At 31.6% G+C, this 21,885-nt stretch overlaps 2 protein-coding genes across 2 annotated transcripts; one reads left to right on the forward strand and one right to left on the reverse strand.

Moving 5' to 3' along the window:
- The first annotated feature begins 14,864 nt into the window (after positions 1-14,864).
- Positions 14,865-18,433, forward strand: LOC8287893 (protein HIGH CHLOROPHYLL FLUORESCENCE PHENOTYPE 244, chloroplastic). The gene is made up of 8 exons (XM_002533717.4): positions 14,865-15,103; positions 15,204-15,466; positions 15,570-15,668; positions 15,738-15,932; positions 16,070-16,162; positions 16,283-16,378; positions 16,673-16,813; positions 17,974-18,433. The coding sequence occupies exons 1-8, from the start codon at positions 14,953-14,955 to the stop codon at positions 18,148-18,150; spliced, it is 1,215 nt and encodes a 404-aa protein (XP_002533763.1). The 5' UTR covers positions 14,865-14,952; the 3' UTR covers positions 18,151-18,433.
- Positions 18,434-19,065: 632 nt separating this feature from the next.
- LOC8287892 (inorganic pyrophosphatase 2) lies at positions 19,066-20,392 on the reverse strand. Its single transcript, XM_002533716.4, has one exon. It carries the CDS (start codon positions 20,058-20,060, stop codon positions 19,269-19,271), a length of 792 nt encoding a protein of 263 aa, XP_002533762.1. The 5' UTR covers positions 20,061-20,392; the 3' UTR covers positions 19,066-19,268.
- Positions 20,393-21,885: the final 1,493 nt, after the last annotated feature.

Genomic DNA, 21,885 nt, shown 5'->3' on the forward strand with positions numbered 1-21,885 from the left:
CTGAGTCGTTTCAAGTTTAGTGATCTTGGGTCATTCAGGTTTGGATCTTTAATTTTTTAATTAAAATTCAGGTTCCGACAAGTTGAGTCTCGAGTGAGTTGGATTAGATTTTCAGGTCCGAGTCAGACTATATATATATATATAAGATGCTAATACCTTAATTGGATCTAAATCTAAAATTTGCATATATATATATATATATATATATATATACATACATACATATACATACATACATACACTTATATAGTGGGTCTTGAATTACAACAACATTGAGTTTATATATGTATGTATATATATAAGATGCCAATACCGTAATTGGATCTAAATCTAAAATTTGCATTATCTATTCATTATTTACAATAGTTGGTTATAAATACTGCAATTTTAATCACTACTAAAGTACTAAAGTGGTATTAGATGCTTCAAAATTAAAAAGTTTGATAGTAATCACTTTAAGAGATAGCAACATCGTATTAAGTGGGTCTTGAATTATAACAACATCAAGTTTATTCTTGTTGATCCGGAACCAAATGAAGACATAGAAAATTGGGCTCAAGCATTGAAAAATTGGAAGAAGGCATATAAATTGTGTAGGTATGCTTTGTTAAATGCTTTATTTAATGAGTTATATGGAATCTATTACCATTTTGAGCATGCAAGAGATATTGGGATACATTAGTTAGTAAGTATATTCTTAAGAATTAAGAAATTTCTTATTCCCTCATTTAATCAGTTTTAGATAACTGATGATAAGAGTATTACATCTTAAATAAATTAATTTACAAAGCTTGTTGATGACCTTAGAAAAGGAAGGACATAAGTTGCCAAATGGTTTGTGACTCAAGCCTTAATAGATAAATTACCTGTGGAGAATAAACTCATTTTCATACAAAAGAGAAAAACCTTAAGGCAACTATGCATATTAAAACTAAAGATAAAAATAGAATTGTAGCTCACTCTCAACAAGCCAAGTGATTATTTTAAGGTTAATATTATTGATGAACCCAGAATCAGCAATTCTATTTGGGGCAGTGGGCCACTACCCCACTGACCCTCAAAATTACATTTTAATACTTTTAGTTTTTTCTTATTTTTTTTAAATTTTTTTTATTGTCCTCACTGATATTTATAATTATTTTTAATTTTTAAATTTTATAAGTATATCTTTGATTTTTATTATTATTTTATTTTTAATTCTTAGTTTTATTAATTTTTCTTTATTTTGTTCATTTTGATAAGATTTTCTTGATCTTTATTATTTTTTATATTTTTCTTTAGTTCAAGTTAAAATTTTTTGCTATATACTGATTAAATTTTCTAGAATCGCTACTGACTCCAAACCTAGAAATTCTTATACTAGAATTCTAACTACAAGGGTAATAGGCAATATAGCTATATCGATAACAATAGTAGTAATAGTATGAAGATGAATGCTAATGATTTTAATACTAAAAAAAAAAAAAAAAAGGATACTATTTTGTTTATAGTAAAGTAGTCACTTCACAGTAAAGTGCAAGGAGAGAAATGGAGGAAGAACGAATTCTACAAGCATAGAGCAAATATATAAAGTTGAAGGAAGACTATGGAAGTGATGATGATGTGATTGTACTAATAATATTCAAACTGTACATGGTGAAGAGGGTCAAGGATTGGGTGACTGATTACGGGCCTACCAAGCACATTTGCTCCAATGAAAGAGCATTTTCCTCTTTGACACTAATTGAGGAAGGAAAAGAGTTTGTATACCTAGGTGACTCAAGTAAGATCCCCATAGTAGGAAGAGACAAAGTGTATCTAAGGATGACATTTGGGAAGATGTCTATGCTCTCCCACACCTTATATGTGGCAGCTATTCGCCATGACCTAGTCTCAATTCATGTCCTTAACAACCATAACCTCAATTTAACATTTGGTTATAATGTAGATACTTTAATCAAGAATAATCTATTTATGGATAACGATTATGTTGATGATGGGTTATTCATGCTTAATGTAAATGAAAATATGATAGAAAGTGGATCTTCTTTTTGTGATTACTTGGTTGATTATATTTCTATATGGTATGGTAAATTTGGACATGTGAATGTTCTTTAAATTAAAAAAAAGGATAAATACAAAAGTATACCTTGAGGTTTTGTTCTTTGATAATTTTCGTTATATCTTTTTAGATAAAAAGAGGTTTATAGTAACAAATAGTAATAAAAAAGTATCTCATTATTTAAAAGTTTTGATTTGCAAGAATCTAACCGTCTTCACTCCTATCAACCATCATTACCATGTTACATGGTGAATCCATGCAAATTAGAATTTTCTAATAGTAAGATACTTATTTTGTCACGATTTGTAATCATATATCTCTCTTTATCTTAAAAAAGTACATACTAATTATTGTTAAAGAGTGAAACTAACAAAGTACTTTCTTGTTACTTATCCCTTAACAAAAATTCATGAAAATATTTTGATTAGTAATCTTGATTGCTTTAGCTTTGATAAATATGATGTGAATCTTGAAACCAAGATTACTAAGAGACCATGTAAGACTGTTACTAGAGAGATCAAACTCTTAGGAATTCTGATATGAATCAAAGTTCAAAGCTTAAAGAAATTCAAGATCCATTAATAGTACAAGAAGACCCAATCACAAGGTCCAAATTCAAGAAGCTTCAAGAAGCCATATTGGGTTTAATTAGAGACATTAGAAAGCCCAATAATTTCAACCCAATAAGGCATCCGTGGAGGCCCAAAGAATAATATTTAACTTGTTTTTATGTTAATAACAATTAGGGTTATATGTAGTCACCATAGACAAGTTAATGGGATAATTGATACCAAGTAATGGCTACTAATGTGGGTAGTGGTTACTAAGGCCATTTAAAAGTAAAAGTAATCCTATGTGTGCGAGTCTATTCTAGTAATGTGTGCATAGACTTGTACTCTATATGGGTAGTGGTTATTAAGAGCCACCATATACAAGTTAATGGAGTAATTAATACCAAGTAATGGCTACTAATGTGGGTAGTGGTTACTAAGGCCATTTAATAGTAAAAGTAATCCTATGTGTGAGTCTATTTTAGTAGTGTGTGCATGGACTTGTACTCTATATAAACAAGTCCTTTTCTTTCTTTGGAGGAGATTGAATTTGATATTTGAATTATAACTTTGTTTAAGTTTTATTATGAGGAATTTTGTCTTGCATGAACTTTGTGACTTATCAAGCTTTATTCTAGCTTGTGGTGTCAAAATCTAAATTTTTATTTTCTTGTTATTTATCAAACTATCTTGTTTGTGGAATAAGAGGAAATTCAAAGTCTGTCTTGGTATCTTTATCTTTGTTAGTAAAGGGGTTAAGTAGCATCCATCTTCTTACTTCAATCTTTGAACGATCCGAATTTGTGGATTAAATTGGTAATTTCTAGTTTTCTTCTAATTCAACTTATCATAGTATTTTTGCTATTGGGGAGTTAATTTATGAAATCTACAATTCTTATCATAAGTGGTATTAGAGCATTGGCTCAAGATTGAGGTTTGCGTATCCAAAACTATCGTTTAATTCTCAATATCTTGTGTTCATATTATATTTTGCACCTTTTGCCATCTATTGTTCTTGTTATTATTTTTTTTTATCTTTATTCTTCTTATCTCAAGATTTTGTTTGCATATATCAAAAAAAAAAAAAAAAGAAATTCGTCCAGAAATTTTTTTTTTTTTTTGTATATTTTTGATATTCTTGTGTTAGTTATCAGATTACATAAAAAAAAAAAGAAATTAACTCTTTTGGGATCTATCTTTATAATTCTGTCTCTTTGTGTTCTTTGATGATCTATCTTTGTTTTTCATTTCTATTAGCATATTTGCTATAAATTGTTCATTTTTTAAGCCTACCTTATTTTTTTATTTATCATTGGTTACTACATTCTTGAAATTTGTTTGATTGAGAAACTTAGTTCATCTAAGAAATCAAAAGGCAAATTTGAGAGGTAAAAGGCAAGAGTGTGAGATCATTAGAAAAAGAAAAGAAGCCAAAATTAAGTGTAAACACGAGTGGTATACATCAGTTTTGAGTGAAACACGTGAGGGAGTGTTGTGAGATTGTTTCTTTCTATTTTCTTTTGTTAAAATTTTAGGTTTTACAATCATGTCAAAAGACACAAGTTCTTATTCTACAAATGATCATGTGATTCAAGCTATGCAACAACAACTCGAAAGAATATTTAATATGATGGCGGGAATCAATGAAAAATTGGAGAGGCATGATGGTATCCTTAACTAATTACAAGGAGAGCCTAGACGAAGGAGACGTCCACTAATTGACCAAGAGGACTATGAAGGAGAGGATGTTTTGGATGATGATCAAGTCACCTTGGTGGGACAACAAATCAATCCTAGGAAACAAGCTAGGAGAGGACATCCAAATGATGATGTTGATCGTAACCTTTGAAGCATCAAAGTGAAGATTCCTTCATTCAAAGGAAGAAATGATCCAAATGTGTACCTTAAATGGGAGTGAAAAGTGGAACTCATCTTCGAATGTCATAATTAGTCGGAGGAGAAAAAGGTAAAACTTGCCGCTGTTAAATTTAGTGATTATGCAATTGTTTGGTAGGATCAATTTAGCAAGAAAAGACATAGATACGGAGAAAGACCCGTGGAGTCTTGGAGGAAAATGAAGCAAATCATGAGAAAGAGGTTTGTTCTAAGCCACTACTATAGAGAGCTTCATCAAAGGTTACAAACTCTAATTCAAGGATCCATGAGTGTGGAGGAGTAACACAAAGAAATGGAGAAGGTTATGATTAGAGCAAATGTGGTAGAAGATTGTGGAGATTGAAGATATGGTGAATTTGTTCATGAAAGTGGAAAGGCAATTGAAATTGGGTTCTTCTTCTTCTTGGAAAACTTTTTGGGTGAGAAAGGATGATAAACCTTATACTAAGTCAAAAGTGAAATAAACTAAACCTAAAATTGAATTGGGTAATAAGGGAAAGGGTGAGAATCAACCAACCCAAACTAGGGGAATCAAATATTTTAAGTGTTTGGGTCATGGGCACATTGCTAGGGAATGTCCAAATAAGAAAGCTATGATTCTAAGGGATATATTGAGTCGAAGAGTGAGGGGGATAGTGATGATGATATGCATTCTTTAGAAGATTGTAGTGATGTTGAATGTGCTAAGGGAGACAATCTTGTTGTTCAAAGAACATTGAGTTTGCAAAATAAACATGATGTCCATAGGGAGCAAAGGGAAAATTTGTTTCATACTCATTGTTTGATTTCTAACAAGTTGTGCAACATGATTGTGGATAGTGGAAGTTGTACCTATGTAGCAAGCACTTTGCTAGTGGAGAAATTAAAGTTGCCTACTACCAAGAACCCAAGACCATACAAGTTGTAATGGCTTAATGAAAGTGGAGTTATAAAGGTAAATAAACAAGTTTTAGTTTTTTTTCAAATTGGTAGATATAAGAATGAGGTGTTGTGTGATGTGTCCCCAATGTTGGCCGGACATATGTTGTTGGGGAGACCTTGGCAATATGATAGAAGGGCTACTCATGATAGATTTAAAAATATGTATACTTTAACTATGGATGGAAAAAGATTTAACCTTGGACCATTAACTCCAAAACAGATTTTTGAAGACCAAATGCGCATCAAGCAACAATATGAAGAAATGGGTTCTTCATTGGGAAATTCTTTAGGAAGGAAAATCTTTGAGAGTAAAGAAAAAGGTGAGATGAGAAAACCTAAAAATTCCAATTCTCTTGACCAAAATGGGAAACACATGGTTAGAGAAAACAAGGAAGGTTCAAATGAAAGAAAAATGAGTGTTTATGCAAAAATGAGTGATGTGAAGGAAGCTATGCTTTTGAGGCAACACATGCTTGTACGTATGTACAAGGATATTTTGCATATTTCTAACGAAATAACCAATTGTTTGCCTAGTGTTGTTATTGATCTTTTGTAGGTTTATGAAGATTTATTTCCGAAAGAAATTCCAAATGGTTTGCCACCTAAAAGAGACATTGAGCACCAAATTGATTTCATATCCGGAGCAAGCATTCCAAATAGACCAGCATATAGATGTAATCTGGAAGAGACCAAGAAAATCAAAAAGCAAGTGAGTGACCTTATGGAAAAGGGTTATATTCGTGAAAGCATGAGTCCATGTGTTGTACTCGTCTTATTAGTGCCTAAGAAAGATAGAACTTGGAGGATGTGTGTTGATTGTCGTGCCATCAACAAAATCATAGTGAAGTATAGACATCACATTCCTAGGCTAGATGACATGTTGGATGAATTGCATGATTCATATTTATTTTTACAAATTGATTTGAAATCTGGTTATCATCAAATTAGAATGAGAGAAGGTGATGAATGGAAAATAACTTTTAAAACTAAGCATGGTTTATATGAGTGGTTAGTGATGTCTTTTGGTTTAACTAATACACCAAGCACTTTCATGAGATTGATGAATCATGTTTAAGAGCATTCATAGGCAAATTTGTTGTTGTCTATTTTGATGATATCTTGGTTTATAGCAAAAATTTAGATGAGTATGTACAACATTTGACTTGTGTTTTGATGTGCTTAGAGAAGAGAAGTTGTATGCTAATCTAAAGAAATTTTGTTTTTGCACTAATGAAATTACTTTTCTTGGATATATTGTCAATGACAAAGGCATTCATGTTGATCAAGAAAAGGTAAAAGTAATTAGAGAATGGCCAACACCCACAAGTGTAAGTGATGTAAGAAGCTTTCATGGTTTAGCTAGCTTTTACAGAAGGTTCATTAAGAATTTTTCTACCATAGCTGCACCTTTAACTGAATGCATAAAAAAGAATGTTAGTTTTTAAGTGGGGAATTAAACAAGATGAGGCTTTTAACTTGCTAAAAGACAAATTAAGTTCTGCACCCTTGTTATTTTTACCAAATTTTACTAAACCTTTTGAGCTTGAGTGTGATGCAAGTGGCATAGGTATTGGAGGAGTTTTGATGCAAAAAGGCAAATCCATAGCATTCTTTAGCGAAAAGCTAAGTGGAGCAAGTCTAAACTATCCTACATATGACAAGGAGTTCTATGCATTGGTGAGGGTTTTAAAGACATGGCAGCATTACCTTGGCTACAAAGAATTCATAATTCACACCGACCATGAGTCCTTGAAGTATCTCAAAGGACAAGGAAAGCTTAACAAAAGACATGCAAAATGGGTGGAATTCATTGAATTCTTTCCGTACATCATTAAGTACAAGCAAGGGAAAGAAAATGTGGTGGCCGATGCATTGTCAAGAAGGTATGCCTTGATCTCTAAACTTAATGCAAAATTATTATGATTTGAATATATCAAAGATCTTTATTCTAATGATCCTGATTTTGCTAATGTTTATGGGGTATGTGAGAAAGGGGGTTTTGATAAGTTCTATAAGTTTGATGGTGTCTTTTTTCGGGAAAATAAATTGTGTGTGCCACAAAGTTCTTTGAGAGAGTTACTTGTGAGAGAGGCACATAGTGGAGGTTTAATGGGGCATTTTGGGATTAAGAAAACTTTGGATGTGTTAGGTGACCATTTCTTTTGACCACACATGAAAATGGATGTTGAGAGAATTTGTGAGAAATGCATTACTTGCAAACAAGCCAAATCCAAAGCAATGCCTCATGGTTTGTATACACCTTTTCCCATACCAAATGAACCTTGGGTAGACATTTCTATGGACTTTGTTTTAGGATTACCTAGGTCCAAGGGAGGGAGAGATTCTATTTTTGTTGTTGTGGACAGGTTTAGCAAAATGGCACATTTCATTCTATGTCACAAGACGAATGATGCAAACCATATTGCCAATTTATACTTTAAGGAGATTGTAAGGCTACATGGAGTGCCAAGGACCATTGTGAGTGATAGGGATGTCAAATTCCTAAGTCACTTTTGGAAGACTCTTTGGAAAAAGATGGGGACAAAGCTTTTGTATTCTACAACTTGTCATCCGCAAACGGATGGACAAATGGAGGTGGTCAATAGGACACTTTCAATACTTTTGAGGGCTGTCATCCAAAGAAATCTGAAAAATTAGGAAGAATGTTTGCCACATGTGGAATTTGCTTACAATTGGAGTATGCATGGTTCAACAAATTGCTTACCCTTTGAAGTTGTGTATGGATTCAATCCATTGACTCCATTAGATTTGCTACCATTGCCATTGGACAAAGCTAATTTAGAGGGAAAACAAAAAGCTGAGTTCGTCAAGACTTTGCATGAGAAGGTGCGTGCAAACATTGAGAAAAAGACACTCCAATATGAAAAGCAACACAACAAAGGGAGGAAGCAAGTCATTTTTGAGCCCGAAGATTAGTTATGGGTGCACTTGAGGAAGGAAAGATTTCCTAACCAAAGGAAATTAAAGCTTATGCCAAGAGGAGATGGTCCTTTTAAAGTGCTTCAACGCATCAACAACAATGCCTACAAGCTAGAACTTCCAAGTGAGTATGGCAATGTTAGTGCTACTTTCAATGTTAGTGACTTGTCTTTGTTCGATGTAGGTGATGAAGATGATGGAGCTGATTTGCAAATAAATTCTTTTGAAGAAATAGGGAATGATGTGAATCCAAGTTCAAAGCTTAAAGAGATCCAAGATCCATTAATAGTACAAGAAGGCCCAATCACAAGGTCCAAATCCAAGAAACTTCAAGAAGCCATATTGGGTTTAATTAGGGACATTTGGAAAGCCCAAGAATTTCAACCCAATAAAGCATCCGTAGAGGCCCAAGGAATAATATTTAACTTGTTTTTGTGTTAATAATAATTAGAGTTACATGTAGTCACCATATACAAGTTAATGGGATAATTAATACTAAGTAATGGCCACTAATGTGGGTAGTGGTTACTAAGGCCATTTAAGAGTAAAAGTAATCCTATGTGTGTAAGTCTATTTTAGTAGTGTGTGCATGGACTTGTACTCTATATGGGTAGTGGTTATTAAGAGCCACCATATATAAGTTAATGGGGTAATTAATACTAAGTAATGCTACTATTGTGGGTAGTGGTTACTAAGGCCATTTAAGAGTAAAAGTAATCCTATGTATGTGAGTCTATTTTAGTAGTGTGTGCATGGACTTGTACTCTATATAAATAAGTCCTTTTCTTTCTTTGGAGGAGATTGAATTTGATATATGAATTATAACTTTGTTTAAGTTTTATTATGAGAAATTTTGTCTTGCATGAACTTTCTGACTTATCAAGCTTTATTCTAGCTTGTGGTGTCAAAATTTAAATCTTTGTTTTCTTGTTATTTATCAAACTATCTTGTTTGTGGCATAAGAGGAAATTCAAAGTCTGTCTTGGTATCTTTATCCTTGTTAGTGAAGGGGTTAAGTAGCATCTATCTTCTTACTTCAATCTTTGAATGATCCGAATTTGTGGATTAAATTTGTAATCTCTAGTTTTCTTCTAATTCAACTTATCATAGTATTTTTGCTATTGGGGAGTTAATTGATGAAACCTATAATTCCTATCAAATTCTCCATAATAACCTTGATGATTTTAAATACAACATAATTATGGATGGTAAAAGGTTCTATATGATCTTCATGGATGACAATTTAAGATATATAAAATTATATGTTCTAGAGAAAAATTATTAGGCATTTCCAATGTTCATGAAATATAAAAATGAGATTGAAAACCAATCAAATAGAAATAATGAGATTGAGAAAGAACAAAAGTTAAGAGTATGAATCAAACATTTTTAATGAGTTTTATGAACAAAATAGAATCATTCATGAGATACACCTTCTTATTCATTTGAGTCTAATATTGTGGATGAGAAAAAAACAAAGTCTTTAAAAAAAATTATGAACTCTATTTTAGTTGTTTCAAGGATATCTTCTTATATATGGGGGAAAGCTATTCTTTTGGCTTGCCATCCATATATAAAGTAGGGTGCCACACTAGAAAATCAAAAGGGCAGCTTTTGAACTTTAGCATGAAAAATTACTATCTTTAAATTATCTCAAAATTCAGGGTGCTTAGGTAAGATCTTGCTACCTAAACTAAGAAAAAGACAACTTAGTTTAAGAACATGTGATGTGTGTTTATTGGTTATGCTTTTAACAATATTTCATGCAGGAAAAAGATTAATCATTCTTTGAATATGTTAATGACGATGAACATGATAATTATGATAATATGCATGAATTAAGGAGCACAAGACTTAGAAAAGAGAAACTAGCTTTCACAATGACTTTTATGTTAAAAAGGAAATTAGCTTTCCTAATGACTTTCATGTGTATATAGTTGAAAATATTTCTTTGACTTATCATGATGTTATTACGTTTATTAATGCTCAATTTGGAAAGAGGCTATTAATTATGAACTTGATGCTAATGGCTAATCATACATGGGGTATTGGTTGACTTACCATCTAAATGTAAGCCTATTAGTTCTAAATGAATATTTAAAAAGAGATTAAAACTGGACAAGTAAATTGATAAATATAAAGCTAGATTGATGGTTAAGAGATAAAAAAGACAAAAGAAAATATTAATGATATTGATATATATTCAACTATAATTATATCCATTAGAATATTGTTTGCAATTGCATCTATATATAAGCTTGTAGTACATCGAATGGATATGAAGATTACATTCTTCGATAGTGATCTTGAAGAGAAAATCTATAAGGAACTACTCGAGGGATGTGTAGTTCTTGACAAGGAAAACAAAGTGCGCAAGTTAGTTAAATCCCTATAGGATTTGAAGTAAGCTCTCAAACAATTAATTTGATGATATCAAAGGGGTATATGATCAAGGAAGCAAGTAAATCCATATATAATAAATTCGATAATGACATAAGTGTTGTGGTTGCATATATGTTGATGACTTGCTCATATTTGGCACAAGTTTATAGATGTTATAAATGAAACCTAAAATATTTCTTGCATCTCAAGTTGACATAAAAGACATGGTTAAAGCTAATATGCTTTGAGAATTAATATGCATTAGCATGATAATAGCTTCGTTTTATTACAAGTACACTATTGAAAACAATCATTAAGGAAATATGAACATTTTGATTACACATTTGTTTCTACACTATTTGATACTAGCCTACATCTAGTCAAGAACTATAGTGATAGTAACAATCTAAATATGCGCAAATTGGTAGTTTGATGTTCTTGATGAATTGTACACATTTTGGTATTATATATTTTGTTGGTAGACTAAGTAAATATACTCATAATCGTATATCTAAACATTAGCATATTCTATTACTAAATTATTAAGAAATTTGAGAGGCGATATAAATTATTGTTTACAATATTATAGACATTCTTCAGTATTGAAAGAATATTGTGATGTTAACTAGATTTCTGATTCAAATGAATTAGCATCCACCAGTATTTATGTATTTACACTAGTAAGTGGTACTGTCTCTTAAAAGTCATCCAAGCATACACGTGTTGTAATGTCCATCATAGAATATAAGTTTATTGCCTTAGAGAAAGCATGTTCAAAGGATGAGTGGTTAAGGAACCTAGTGGTAAGAATAATTTTATAGAAGAGTTTAACAATGATTATCTCTCTCACTATGATTACCAAGCTAACATTACTCGAGTACATACATTATAAAATATATAGTGCTAAAAGTTAATATATAAGATTAAGATATAATATTGTGAGGTAATTAAATAATTATTGTATTATATTTATGGATTAAGTTCGGTCAGAAAGAAACTTAGCTGATCCTTTGATCAAGCAACTACTGACGAGTTTAGTAGACAAGACATTGAGAGGAATATGATTATTGCCTATTCCTTTTATACCATTTGATGGATACTTAACCTCTGTGATTGGAGATCTTATGGAAAGGGATTTAATATGGTCAAACAAAGTCACATGTATGTAAAGGGCACTATCCCTTTATTTGTTTACTTGATTATTCTACAGTCGTATGAGATGACTTGTGAATAGATTATTTGTAGATGTATGATAATGCTATTGTATTAAGATCGGAAGCTGAGTGTGTGACGCTTAATGTCAATTCATAATTTTTAAGATGTAAGGGTAAGGTATTTGCTGTAAAATATCCTTAATGGATGACATCTAGTGAGTATGGATGCAAAGCCACTTGCTATGAGCTATAGGCATATGCTCTAGAGCATCTATTAAATATGAGAAGTTGTCCAATCATAACTCAAGCTTATTTATATGATAAGAATATGGTTTCAAGGAGTTGAGGTTTTTCTAAGTTCCTAGGAAATTCTAGCTTATTGAGCCTAGGTTTGATTGAAATCTTCGAGGTACCACATTGATGCATAACTTTCATCTTCCTTTATAGAATATAAGGATTGAAACATATGAGCTATTGTTGTAATTAGGACTCTTTGTTCTACATATAATTGGTTAGCTCGACCTTGCGTTTGTATTATGGATGTTTTGTGGTGGACTAGTATTAAAATCGTGAATTTGTATTGACTATAAAACACAAGCACACACACAGCTCTCCCGACTTCATCTCATTTTGTTTGTTCGCAAGTGTGTGGGCTGGATACTACAAATCCCCTTTCAAATTTTTTATGCCCTTGTTCTCTAGTATAGATCTAAAATTGCATTATCTATTCATTATTTATAACAATCTTAAAAGTTGATTATAGATACTGCTATATTAGTTGCTATTAAGGTGAAACTTGATGCTTCAAAAATAAAAATAAAAATTCGTAGTATTTAGTTTAGGAGATGGTAGCATCGTGTTAAAGAAGTCTTAGATTAGAATAATATTAGGCCTTTTTTTATTAATCCAAAACCATATTAAAATTCAAAAATTATACTCAAGCGAGGAAAACTTAAAATTATGCAAATAAATTATGTAGGTGTACTTTGCTAAATGCCTTAGAGTTATATGATATTTATTGCCATTGTAACCGCACAAGGGATATTCGGAATACCTTGATTAGTAATGCGCCTTTTCTAATTACGAGATAAAAAAATAGGGCCAACCTTAGGTATAGGCAACTAAGGCAATGGCCTAGGGCCCATGAAATAAAAAGGACTTATAATTTTAGAGGTTTTCATTATAGGTCGATGTTATTTTAGTTCAATTATATTAATTTTAATAGATTTAATTTTTATTATAGGTCGACGTTATTTTAGTCCAATTATATAATTTTAATAGATTTATATATATTTTAATATTAATAAACTGCAATAGTATAATTTTAAACATTAAACTAGTTCAAGTATAAATTTAACATTAGAAACAAATCACAACTAAATATGCACATCTTTTAATTTTGATGATTTGAATTTATTTTTCAACATAATAATTTTGAGTTTTATACAATGAAACTAAAACACTTTTAGAAATTCTTAATTTTGTACAAAAAATTGATATTGTTTTCAAATTTTTGGATTGCTTGTTGAATATTATTAAGTATATTTATTATATTTGCTTCAGTGTTGAGAAGTTTTTCAAAATAGAAGTTAATAAAATCATGTTTCCAATCAATTATGTTACAAGAAAAATTAAATGGATTGACTATCATTTCTATTAAGAAAGATTTGGTATCAAAACTGAATATAATAATTTGATATATAATATTATATTTGAAAGGTTAAAAAAAAATTATTAGAATATAAATTACAAACATGTCAATGTTGGATTGAAATAGGATATCCAATCTTAATATAGGACATTTCATTTCTAAATTTTATTGTTAAAAAATATTTTGATTCTTATATATACTTTGAAATTTTCTTTTTAGTTTGATATTTTCTTTTAACTTTTACTATGCATTTGTATTACTTCAATAAAATTAAATATTTTTCTAAAGGTCTAATTGCTAATTAAATCTTAAACTTTACACATTTTAATAATTTTATCTAATTGTTTTAAAATTTAAAAATAAATACTTATGTTTTCAATTTATATTTAAAGATACTTTTCAGTAATAATTTTTTACAATATTATAATTAAAAAAATGACGTGGCAAGTTAATTATACTTACTAACGTAAAAATTAGTAAATTAAAAGAAAGTTTGTTGCATTTAGATGTAAAATATGTGAAGAAAAGCACATACATGAAATTTTTAATAGTCATATTATTAAATCTATGATAAACTATTTTTACTGATTAATAATATTAATTTTTTAATGAGTACAATCAATTTCCTGTCATTTTTTTCACTGTTAGACTTTAAAAATTATCATTAGAAAATATTTTTGAAAATAAATTAAAAATAAATATTTATTTTAAAATTTTAAAATAATTAAATAAAATTATTAAAAAGTATAAAATTCAGAATTTAATTTGTAATTAAACTTATAATTAATCATTTAAGACCTCATTTGTGTCTAAGGCCGATCCTCTCCCCTCGTCTCCTGGTTGGCGATTTCTAATGTGAATTCGTTGGGTTGTCTCCTTCTTTCCCTGCACTAAGTACTCAGTCACGACGAATTTTTTGAAGCTCCAATCACACCCATTGATAACGAAAAGAAAGAGTTGTCCTTTGCAAGTAATGGGCGTTTTTTTTAATATCATTTTCCGGTCAGATTTCTTATAAATAATCTCTAGTATTCTTGATAAAGTTTATTGAGAGATTATTTCTTTATATTAGCCAAGTGCTAATGAGTCATAATACTTCCAAGTTAAAAGTTAAAAGAAACAACCCTAGAAGAAAATGATGTGACGATGTTGGTGCGTTCAGTTGGCGCTCCTTTAAAACAGACTTTAAGGTTTTAACAATTAGAAACGACGCCGTCTATACAATCCTAAGCTATACAAGAATAAGATAGAATGGAAGTATAGGAGTAATACACGTGGCCATAACCGTAATCCATTATAAGCGAATCACGTGGCACGATCCATATCCATTATTTTTCTGGTTCTTCTTGCGTCAGTTTAATACTCTGCTCTCTCTCTCTCTGCTCTCACTTGTGCCTGGGACGGAGAAGCAAAGCAATGGCATTGAGATTCTCAACAATACAATTAGCGACACCTGGCAAACGCTGCCACCAAATCGCTATCCCTCCTTCTTCTTCTTCTTCCAACAGCAGCACACTCTCATGGCACCGCAATTTAACACCTCACCCTCTCATCTCTCTCTCCACCGGTACTTCAATTGTTCACTAATTGAATAACCTCCTCTTTTTTCTTCTTCTTCTTCTTCTCTTCTTTTGCTTAAATCAATTAGTCTACAAATTTTTGTGAAGGGAAATGCAGTGTACGGACAACAGCAGCGGGGGTGACGTGCAATGCGAGCGCAGCGGAGGGAACAGTAGTCCCGGGTACAGTGAATCTTGGGCCGGGAACTCCAGTTAGGCCAACCAGTATACTTGTGGTGGGACCAACTGGAACTTTGGGAAGACAGATAGTGAGGCGAGCTCTTGATGAAGGCTACGATGTCCGCTGCCTTGTTAGGCCTCGTCCTGCGCCTGCTGATTTCCTTCGTGATTGGGGCGCTACTGTTGTCAATGTCTCGTCTCCTCTCTTTTAAACTCGCTTAATATTCATTTGAAATATGCTACAAAAGGAGGCCTAATTTGATGTTGAAATTCTCGTGTACTTTGAATGAGCAGGCAGACCTTAGCAAACCAGAGACTATACCAGCAACATTGGTTGGGATTCATACAATTATTGACTGTGCCACTGGGCGTCCTGAAGAGCCTATTAAAACGGTTAGTTAGTTAGTTAGTTATAGGTTTTTGAAATGACGTCATGTGTCTAATCTATATCTTTTTGTTTAGGTAGATTGGGAAGGAAAAGTTGCTCTCATACAGTGTGCAAAAGCAATGGGAATTCAGAAATATGTATTTTATTCTATTCATAACTGTGACAAGCATCCTGAAGTTCCACTTATGGAGATCAAGTATTGTACTGAGAAGTTTCTTAAGGACTCCGGCATTAATCATGTCATAATCCGATTATGTGGTTTCATGCAAGTAAGGGTCTCCCTGGACTAGTCCATATGTTAAATTGCTCTAGCTTTTTTTTTTTTTTTTCCCTTTTTCTTTCTTTTATTATTTTTCTCCTAATGCAATTCATTCAGTTGCTGAGTCCAAATGCTTTTTGCTGCCAGGGCCTAATTGGGCAATATGCAGTACCTATACTAGAAGAGAAATCGGTTTGGGGAACCGATGCCCCAACAAGAATTGCTTATATGGACACCCAGGTTATAATTTTAGTCATTGCGTTCTTTGATAGCTTTGTTCTTTTGTGAACACTGCTCAAGTATATTGTTTTCCATGGTTGTTTTTGAGTTAGTAACATGTTTGCTTATTATTATATTCAGGATATAGCTCGCCTGACGTTTATAGCACTGCGGAATGAGAATGTTAATGGGAAACTGCTTACTTTTGCGGGTCCTCGAGCGTGGACAACTCAAGAGGTAAACTTTTTGAACCAACACATTGTTGATATGGTAGATTTACATTACTGCCTTTTCCAATTATTTCCTTTGTTGCTTGTCAATTTGAAAGCTTGGTCGATCAATCTAGCCAAAAGAAGAAAAGGAAAAGGATTGTTTTTGCTTTATCCTACTTTTGTCATCTATGATCTCTTGAATCTTCTTTCCCAATTACTATTGATCTGCTAGTGAATACCAATTTTAAGTGGCTGTTCCAGGCTTTATGCTACCCATTCCACCTCTTCCATGCTAAAAAGATGCTGCCTTTGGTTTTAGGTCATTACATTGTGCGAAAGGCTTGCAGGGCAGGATGCAAATGTTACTACTGTGCCTGTTTCAATTTTACGATTTACTCGTCAACTAACACGGTTTTTTGAATGGACAAATGATGTTGCAGATAGGCTGGCATTTTCAGAGGTATCTTTCTGGCAATATTATATTTTACTCTTAAATATGCCAAGATCAGCCAAATGATAAAAGATTTTCTCGAAATAGTCTTTAAAATGTAAAGTAGATTATTATGAATGTTCTAGGAATTGACTGAAATTCTGCTTCTGTTCTGCTGTGGCATATTTTATCTGTTAGAAGTTAGAACAATTTGTTGCTTCTAGAAAATCCCAGTAACTCAGGAATATTGGACCAAACATAACAGTATTACTGTTAAAAATAAAATTGATCACATAAAGGTACATAGTACCCTGTGGTATGAAAGTGCACTATTGAACCAGCCATAAATCTTGTCTATCTAGAGGAGAGTTTTTAATATTATCTCTCAACTCATTTTTAATTTTGAAGTAATTGGGGTTAATTGAGTTAGTGTGAGCCATGCTTAAAAGCTAAATCACAATTGGTATATTGGCCATTTACTGAATGTGGTTGCTGTACGGCTATAATATAGAGAAATATCTTAGCTTGTGGAAAAAAATGTTTAAACGAGAAGATGTTAGAGTAGAAAGAAGTTATGAGTTACAGAATGTAAAAGAGATAAGCACTTGAGATGTGAGATGTCAATATGTAAGTAGGCTATTCTCTGTACAGGCTTTGATGTTCTATATTAAATTTCTAATAACTATCTTAAAATGTAATTTAGTAATAAATATTGATCCATTTGTATGACAATGGTCACTTAGTTTTAATTTATAACAGTCCAACATAGATTATCTAATAGTCCTCCTTATGCTTTAAAGTCTGATCATAGTTAGATAATGCTGCAAGCTTGATCCTACGCTTGGTATATGATTTTAAGTTTCAACATGTCTTTAATTATATGTTGTAAATTGGGCTTTCGCAAATAGACTTAGACATGGCATTGATAATAGGAGCAATCATTCTAATGCTAAATAGTGTTATGCTTTAAGTATTGATCTTTTTTCATGACTTTATTCAAGGAAACTATAGAATTGGAACTATTATCAATAAAACATAAATAATATCATTGTAAGTAATAGATTTTGTTAGTGGTTCTTGACTTTTCTTAAGCTTGTTTGGATTGTAGATATGAAATTCAAGATAATATGTCTATAATTTTATGTCATCTATGCGTGGAACTGCTAACATTTTCAACTTGGCATTTGCAGGTTCTAACAAGTGACACTATTTTCTCGGCTCCTATGAATGAAACATATAAGCTCCTTGGTGTGGAACAGAAGGATATTGTTACACTGGAGCAATATTTGCAGGATTACTTCACAAACATACTGAAGAAATTGAAAGACCTCAAAGCTCAATCAAAGCAAACTGACTTTTACATCTGAAAGACATCCATTATGTAATTGTAAATGAAGCCATATGTTTGGCATCACAAGTTTCCCCCTTGGTAAAAAACGTATACCACTCATTTCCATTCTTTAACTCCTTGGTTTTCATTTTTTCAATTTTACTTTCTTTTCGTCCATGAGAGAAGTATGGAACCGCAGCAAGAATAGAAGACCATGATGGTTTCTCATAGAGAAGTTGTGGGTTCCTATTGTTCGTAATATTTTTAAAGTCACTTGTGAATTTCTAGGGAACACCTAACAAATGTCTGTATTTGGTATTTGTTTGTTTGTATATATAAATATATACTAGACACAAGTCCATACACTACACAGATATGTCTGTTTCAGATATTAGGGTTCAGATCAGTTTTATCAGAATCAATTTTAAAGATGAGATAATGCCTGTAAAGATCCAGAATTAGAGTTTTGATGTAACTACCGTATTAGCAGAGCTTTAGGCAAGCTTCATGGCTAGGTAGAGGAGAAAGAATCAGACATTCCCTCAACTTTAGTAACCTCATACGAATTAGATTTTGCTGCTGCTGCTGCTATTGCTAATTAATGCCTGACCATTAGGATTCCTTGCCAACAAATGCCGAAGCAAGTTACAGCTTCATTGAAAAGGCTGCATTGAGTTCATTTTACTCTGAAGTTAACTATTACAGGCACATTATAATAGAAGAACTGAAACTTGATTCACCAGATTAAACAGATTATATTTCACTCCCCATGGTTAAGGAATTAACTGTGTTGTTTCAGAGCAATCAAAGACCTTTTTATTTGCATCTTTAGGCATAGAGAGAAAACAAGATAGCATGCTAGTAAGTGGTAAACATTATTCTGCATTTCGATTGCAGGTTCTAGCACGTAATACTGTCTATTCTGTTCCAATTAGTAGAAGACATAAAATCATTGGCATGGAACTGTGAGATATAGTCATGGAAAGATTCTGTATTAGGTTTCCTCTCCAATATATTAGATAGAAATCCAAATAAATTATTGCTCAGAGGCAGCTTCACAAGCTAATCAGCACCCTCCTTAAAAAAGATAATGCTGCAAAAATCTCATGAGGTTATGGCCGACACATCTGACAAAGTTTGGGTTACTAAAGCTAACTATTGTCTAGGCAGGGCTTCATGGGCAGGAATTGGTATAGGCATCAACTTGGAATCAGTGGAGAATTGAGCTGACTCGTTCATGGAAATTGAGTCAATAATCCGAAGAAGAACGCGTTCAAACTCCTCGCCATTGGTCCATTCATGAATATCTGCCCTGATAGGCGTAGGATTTCCGCAAATCAAATCCCAGACAGGGAAATTCTTCCTTGGCATCATATAGTCTGCATGAGTAAGCTTCAAGCCCGGGCAATAATCGCCAGCACCATCACCAAGATAGATAATTCTCTGTTCCCCTCCTTGGATAAAGATGTTTGGATTCTCAATGATGCGACCCTTGCACATGTTTGGCGGACAGAGGCTGCAGCAACCACTATCATGGAAAGGAAAGATGTTCAACCTCCCTTCTTCATCAACAAATCCCGGGTTTGTATTAATCTCTGAAAAGCAATCCCTTAGACCAACATGTTCCAAGATTGTATCAATGAAAAAGGTATTGGCATCACTTACGATCCTTAACTCACAACCTAATGCACGGGCTGATTTAAGAGCATGTACAATCCGAGGATGAATAGGAACACGTTCAAGTACCTGAACAATCTGTTTGATGGTTTTACCTCGTGAATAGAGCTCCTTCATCATCTCAGCCATGGCAGAGTTCAAGGGCATGGTGGGGAGCAGCTGATAGAAAAAGTCTGTAAGACCCAATTCCTTAACAACCCAGTAATCGCTATCAACATCGATAATTGTTTTATAGAAATCTAAAATCACCACAATTCCAAGTCCAGCCATTGTTTTACCAACACAAAGCTGAAGGAAAACGAGAAGCAATGTGGCAATGGCTGTTAGAATTATATGAGGCCGGACCAGTAAGTGGAAGCCTATTTATATTAACGCAGAATAAAGCCGATAGGCTGTTGATTTCCAGTTTGTCATGAAACACCAGTGTCACAAATACTTTTACCTACAATAAACAGGTAAAATAAATAATATAATGGATTAATTATCTTTTTTTTTTTAATTTTAACTTGATACTAAATTTCTTTTTATTTCTGTTTAATATCATTCAACATTGTTGAGTTATTTAATTAATAACAAACTTGTTACCTCTTTCGTTTTTTCTATTTTTGTTTAATTTATAAATATTATATATTTTAATCAATTTAAACCAAACAGATTCACTTTTTATTTTATAATATCTAGACAATAATAAAAAAATAAAATCTTAATTTAGTTTAATTGCATGTTAATTTTTCAACAAATGCAATCTTATGTACATTAATCTGTAGAATATAAAGATAAATATTTATGAATCTATGGTTGTTACTTTTCTTTTCAAATTGAATTGGTTCATTGTTAATAACTTATTTGATATAATTATATTATTTAAGTCATAAAAATAAATAAAAAATTATACTAATAAATAAATAGAAGAGTATAAACTTATAATTTGTAGAAAAATAATGTGATTGAAGCTTAGAGTGAATAAAAAAAAAGATTAGTCAATTGGATATATATATATATATATATATATATATATATATATATAAGAAAAAGCTAGTCAATTAAATATATATCTTGTATGTTTAATTTTTTAATGTAAAAAGATTAAAATTTAAAATTTAGGATATTCAATTAGTTAGTCATTACTTTCACTACTAAAAGTTTTCACTGTTTCTACGGTAGAAGAGTTATAATGGATGGTTGATATTTAATAGAATAAACCCAATAGTAAATACTTATAATATGGTATCAAATAATGTCAAATAAACTTTTTACTCATGAATTATAAAAATTGATAAGATAAAAGATAAGTTATCTTCTAAGTTCACAAATCAAACGTTCCAATTTATAATGTGTCAAAAATTAAGCATACATATTTTTAAAAAAAAATTAAATCTTAAAAATTAATATATATATATATATAGAGAGAGAGAGAGAAAGAGAGAGAGTTACTCTTTTGTTAACACGTCTTTGAATTTGCAGATATATAAGAATTTATTATGGTCAAAATTACGTCTATTTTTTTTATCAATGTAATAGTTTTATAAAATTATAAATTTATGCAGTTATTATTTTTTCTTTATAAAATTATTTTTGATCTAGTTACATTCTTTTTCTTTTACCTATTTTTTTCTTTTTATTGATCTCTCTTTTTCTTATTCTTTTAATTTTAAATCAATTATCAAATAGAATTTATATTCATTATATATTACATCAATAAACAATTTATTTACAAATAAATCTTATTTAAAATTTATTTATAGATGAAATGAGTTAGGTTTTATATTAGGATAGAAAAAATTTCTAAAACAATCCAATAGGCTGTTAGATTTAATTCGCAGGAACTTGGTAGCTTCTTTTTGCTAGCAAGCTCCAAATTATCAGTAATGGGTTTGACAACTTCAGATGAATTAAGCTCCAAATCCACTTTTGTGAAACCCTTATCCCAAGCCGAAGGAAGACCATCCAACACGCCTCGTCTGTCACGTGAGTTTTATTCTAAAAAATTCTACATTACTCTAATAATCTCGGTAAATTTTTTGAATTTGAGCTTCATGGTGTGACACGTGGCTCTACTTCAAATGGAGAACACAAACCAAGCTTATGAGTAAAA

Source organism: Ricinus communis, chromosome 8 (assembly GCF_019578655.1).
Source record: "Ricinus communis isolate WT05 ecotype wild-type chromosome 8, ASM1957865v1, whole genome shotgun sequence".
NCBI classification, from domain to species: Eukaryota; Viridiplantae; Streptophyta; class Magnoliopsida; order Malpighiales; family Euphorbiaceae; genus Ricinus; species Ricinus communis.

Coding starts and splice junctions, on each gene's coding strand:
- LOC8287893 (XM_002533717.4), top strand. CDS start 14,953: ATGGCATTGAGATTCTCAACAATACAATTAGCGACACCTGGCAAACGC. Junction 15,669..15,737: donor CTGAAGAGCCTATTAAAACG/GTTAGTTAGTTA, acceptor CTTTTTGTTTAG/GTAGATTGGGAAGGAAAAGT. Junction 15,933..16,069: donor GATTATGTGGTTTCATGCAA/GTAAGGGTCTCC, acceptor TTTTGCTGCCAG/GGCCTAATTGGGCAATATGC.
- LOC8287892 (XM_002533716.4), bottom strand. CDS start 20,060: ATGGCTGGACTTGGAATTGTGGTGATTTTAGATTTCTATAAAACAATT.